The sequence below is a fragment of the Heloderma suspectum genome, chromosome 4, assembly GCF_057233095.1.
Source record: "Heloderma suspectum isolate Gila_16-S chromosome 4, 16-S_ref, whole genome shotgun sequence".
NCBI lineage: Eukaryota > Metazoa > Chordata > Lepidosauria > Squamata > Helodermatidae > Heloderma > Heloderma suspectum.
Window position 1 is genome coordinate 308,547,092 of NC_139461.1, and position 5,377 is coordinate 308,552,468.

Genomic DNA, 5,377 nt, shown 5'->3' on the forward strand with positions numbered 1-5,377 from the left:
GCACGGATTCCTGGATCCGAGGTTGGAGCACTGTCTCCGACCTCGGATCCAGGAATATGAAATATCCTATCCCCCACCCCGCAATGCTGTCTAGAGGCCATAGGATTACTCCCTCCCAACATAAAATCAGTATAATTCAATGGCAAACAAATTATAAAAGCACCTCATACTTAAACCATTTAAAAATACGAGTTTAGTTATCTTAACAGCAGCAAATATCATCAAACCTTTTTCAGAGAGAAGTATGTTTTCAAAATCCCTCTTAAATGCAGCCACATAAGAGCCGTATATCTCACAGGAGGGAATTCTGTACAGACTGGGGTCACCACTGAGAAGTCCCCGCCTCTAGTGCCCGCCAACCTTACTGGTCTTAGTGGCAAACCATGGTGCAGGGCCTCCAAAGGTGACCTTTAAGCACAGGCAGGTTCATACAGGTGTAGGTGGTCCTTCAAATAACTTAGACCCAAAACCTTTCCTGAAACCTCTCCATGTAATGTAGGGTGGGGAGTTTTTAAATGTCATGGCACACCTTCCCCTCAACCTTGATCTCCACTCCAGGATATTATAAGTTGCTAGGGACTGAAGCAGGCCAATCTCATCCCGCCAGGCCAGGACACCCCAAACATTTTGCAGCTTAGCTGCCATGAACATTGCATAGGTCCTGGAAGTCACTCTCTATAGATTCTAACCAGGCTGTTCTTTGGGTTTTTTTAAAAAAATTCCCTTTTAGTTCCAATTAATATTCTTCTGTGTACATGAGGAGCCTCCCACCCAAGTTAATGCAGAGACCAAGCTAATTTGGGGGTAGAACACATTGCTTCCAAACTGGTCGGCACAGGACCACCCGAGTTCAGCATTAGAAGTATGGCAAGTCCGGGAGAGACAGCTATACAATTTGGCTCCCCACCCAAGCCAGCTGGCAGGGAAGCAGAGGTGTGTGACAAGCAGGTGGGGCTGCTTATGCTCTGTAAGCAGCAGAGAGTGCCCAGGAGGGGAGAGAAAAGGAGGACTTATGAGACAGAGGCAGATTGTGGCTGCTTCCAGGTGGGGAGCTCTTAGCACTGCCTGTCAAAAGGCACTATGCAGCTAGTCTGCCTTTCCCTCCTTAACAGATTTTCTGCAGTAAGAAAAAAGGTGGACACAGCAGTGCAAAAACACGGGAGGATTACAAATGGAAGATGGCGATGACTGGATCCCCCATAAAATGGTGTGAATGAGGTCAATCGATAGCACAGTCAAAGCTGCGTCTGGAAGCACCTAGAGATGAGGACACGTTGCAGGGAGAACACTAGAGAAGAAGGACTCTGGGGATGGTTAGCTGGTTTGCAGGAGGGAGGGATAGACAGTCCTCAAACTCCCCCCCCCCATGATGATCTGGGGCTCCTAGGTCCAAGAACAGGGACCTTGAGGGGTTCCAAGCCCGGTCCTCTGACGTCAGAAGGGTCTAAGAACGCTCTGAGGGGTTAGGATCCTACGGACAGCCGCACGAGAGAGAATATTAACATGTCTACCTTGATACTATCAGATTTACTTTCATCGTTAGTGAAGAATGGGAAGAGGAGCAGGAGGAAAATTTAAAATTCCTCCTTCAGATTGTCAAGGAGCTGGTGGGTCTGGAATCACCACCATCCCAGTCTTCAGCATTCTGGCCTCAGCCTCTCCCAGCATTCCTGCTATTCCTGCCTCCCATGCCAAACCCCAAATCCCTCCATAAGTTCCCTGCCCCACTGAGTGTTGCTCCTTCCCCTGCTCCAATGAGCGGTTTCCAGGCTATTGGAGCATGGTCATCGCTAACCCCTGGGACAGTGGGTCTCCCAAGCCCTGCCCAAATTTTGCCCTGCATGAGGAAGCCACCTGACTGTCAGGTTCCTGACAATCCCATCTCAATATGGTTATCGGGCAAACGTTGTGGAAGTGGTAAAATGAAGCTCGCCCCCCCCACACACCACACCACACCCCGGAGCGTTGCTAGCAAGGAAGAGCGGTCAGTTAGCACCTGCGTGAATTTCATAATGTTAATCTCATTTTTTTCCTGTCTCCCTCACCAGTCATCCCCAGTTCAAAGGAATCAGAGTATGCTAGCCTTCCCTAATCTGGAACTCTCCATCATCCCCAACCAACATGGCCAACAGTCACGGTGGTTGAGGATGAGGAGGAGGGTTGTAGTCCAACATATCTGTCAGATACCCGGTTAGGGAAGACTGGAGTATATCAGTACTGGAAGAAGACAATCTGGGCACATGATTAGGTATTCCAAGCCCCTCTCTTTTTTCCGTGTCTTTCTCTCCCCTTCTTCTGATTTCCACCTCCTCGGTCCCAGCTATAATTTCCAGGGCATCTGGAAATCATCGGGCTTAAGGAGAGACCAGTGTGTGGCCTCCACATTCCTCATGTGCTTCTTGGCTAAAAACACGGCCATCTGCTGCTTTTCTCTGCAAGTATTGTCCTTCCCAACCCTCCATGGGAAATGGGTCCCATGCCCAAGGCTGGATTTGTAGTCCCGTAGTTCCTTGACGCACCAGCCATCATTTATTTTGTAGCGTCGGCAGATGGCCTCTTCCTGCTTGGGGTTGGCAGCTCTGAGCCAGTCGTGGACGGCCCCCAGCCCTTCCTGGGACATGACATCCGGGTAGCGGTGCGCCAGCAGCTGCACCAGGAGTGCGTTGGCCCTGTTGCATCTGAGACTGGCTATCTGGTCCTCGAGACCAAATGGGCAGGTGGTGATGACCTCGTCCTTGGTTCTCCGGATGAGCAACACAGGCCCTGTGTACTTGCACAGCTGTTCACCCACGTTGAGGTTGAAGTGCTCCTTCACCGTCCGCACCACCAATTTCTTCCAGCTCTTGGGCATAACATTCAGGGCCAAGGGGAGCAGGTCATCAAACGTGGCATCCAGGACCAAAGCACCCAACAGTGGGTAGGTCATGGCGACCCAGGTGGCTGAATAGCCTCCTAGCGACCATCCGTACATTACAATGTCCTGTATCCTAAAGCCCAGGCGGTGCATTGCATACCGGATCACCACATCCACTGCGTTGGCATCGTTCTGTGGATAGGGCTTGCCTGTACTTCCGGCAAAACCGGGGTGGTTCCACCCCAACACGGAATATCCAGTCCTCAAGGGCGTGAAAAGGCAGCCCCATTGGTAAAAGCTAACGTTCCCTTCGCAGCAAACCACCAGCTGGGTCCCACGTTGTTCCGCTTGCCCTGTTCTCTTGTTTCTCCTGTCCACAAACATGGTATCGATCTTATTTCCATCCCGAGCTACCAGCTTGGCACGCTTCCCATTATATTCCCCCAAGAGGCAAGCCTGACCCTTGGCCAGGACCGGTAACAGGGCTTGGTTCAGGAGGAAAACAGAGCCCGGGTAGAGCAGCCAGCGACCTAAAGAATGAGCCATCACATAGCTGGCCAGCCGGCTGGGCATCTGCTTAAAGCTGCTGAGGATGCTCCAGATGGAGCCCCTGTCTCCTCCGGGCCCCACAGCCAACGCCGAGGCCAGCGGACACGGTCCCGGCGCGGCTTTAACGAGGATCTGGCAGCCACAGCCTCTGCCGCTGCTGCAGGCACCGTGGCCAGTGGGGTTGCCATTGCCACCAGCCTCGTCCCATCGGAAGTCCACGGGCCAGTTGCCGAACTCAAAGTAGTAACTGGCCGTGAAATAGGTTTTAAATATGTGGGCAAGAGCCTTTGGGAAACACAAGACACACATGGAGAGAGATGGCGCTTATCCTCTGAGATGCATAAATTCAATAAAAAGAGGTGGGAACAAGGAAAGTAGCCCCACAGCAGATATTTCTGATGTCTCCAGAGAAGGACTTTTTCAGCAGTACCATTTACTTCATAGATGCATGATGCTGGCTTTGGAATGTGTTGGAGTATGCTTCTTTGGCCATGGTGAGCTGATACATGCATGCCCATCGGTGTCCTCAGGATCCCCCTAGTACTCAGGGATATGTAACAATGAGTGAGGTCAGCCTCCTTTGTGAGCAGCTCATCAGAGGCTTTGGCACACAGGGCAACCGCACCAGTGAGTCAGCATGCAGCTATGAGGGCAACCATGAGAAGAGGGGTGGGGGAATCTTTTTTTTTTTTTAATAGAGGCCATATTCCCCTGGAGAAAGTGGCTAGGGGCTACACAGCAGCGGTGGGTGGGCCTGACGCTGGCAGTGGCCAAGGCCAAAGCCAAATGTGGGCAGGCCATCCCATTCACACACATCCCTGCACCTCCCAGTGAATGGAGCCCGGGTGGAAAAGCTGGGGGGACAGATGGGGAGGCCTCGTGGGCCGCATCTGGCCCAGGGGCCAGAGTTTCACCACACCTGCACTAGCAGTGTTCGAAGGTATGTTTCACATGAGATATACCTTCAAGATGTACCTTAAAAAGGGGACTTGCTATGTTTATTCCCTCCCTTGGCCTTGGAGTGATCTCAGCGTCCCCACTACCACCACCACTGTGATATTAGCTGTTTCAACACCAGAGCCACTAGATGGTGCTGGGCATGGAGAGGGGGACAATAAAGCTAGCTTTCACTTTCAGCCCAACATTTGTCCAGGCTCTCTGCTAACTCCACATGGGATCAGAGCAAAGACTACCTGGACCATCTTCCAAGGCACAAGTGAACTTTACAGAAAGAAACAAGGAGAGGCAACTGATCAAACTGAAGGAGCTCTTGCAAAGCCGGCCGCTGTTTGTTTTTTTGTAGCACAGCTTCAGCCGCCTGAGACGGTCCAGGCCTGGGAGGTCCTGGCCTACAAGGAATTGTCGGGAGGCATTCAAACCAGCTTCTGCAAACACAGCTGCTCCCAGTGCCACTCTGGGCTTTTGAGGGCCCTTGGGCAAGACACCCTCCCTGCCTCCCTCCCTCCCTCAGTGCATCTGCTTTCTCACCACCATTTCACCACCTGTTCTTGCTCTTCCTCTTTCTCATCATTGCTGCTACTTGCTTGCTTGATGGGCAGAGAGACAGGGAGCAAGGAGGCTGTGGCATCTGCTGCCCCTCTTCTCCACCATCGCCAGAGCAAGAGGCAGGTGAGCACACAGGTTGCGATGAAGAGAAGGAGCAGGGGGCTCTTGCCAGTGGGCCCCTGCTGGGGGGTGGGCCCTCAGCAAGTGCCCAAACATGCCTACCCTTGGTGCCGGTTCTGGCTGCTCCGCCCCACTTCCAGGTAGCACCCCCTGCAGAATCTGATTTTCTGCACATGGAAAGCTGGCCTCTATGGACAGGTAGGTTTCAGAGATTTGCCCAGACCTCTGATCTGCAGTGGTGCAGGCAGGTAATTTTTAGACCCTGGCCTTAATGCCCTTATGGGTACCCACTTTAGATGGCCATCTGTATTACTTCAGCTGTGAAGCACAACAACTAATTTCTCTCTC

General features: G+C 52.2%; 1 protein-coding gene across 1 annotated transcript; it reads right to left on the reverse strand.

Moving 5' to 3' along the window:
• Window positions 1-2,320: 2,320 nt before the first annotated feature.
• ABHD16B (abhydrolase domain containing 16B) lies at window positions 2,321-3,712 on the reverse strand. The gene has a single exon (XM_084848429.1). The coding sequence runs from the start codon at window positions 3,710-3,712 to the stop codon at window positions 2,321-2,323; it is 1,392 nt and encodes a 463-aa protein (XP_084704555.1).
• Window positions 3,713-5,377: the final 1,665 nt, after the last annotated feature.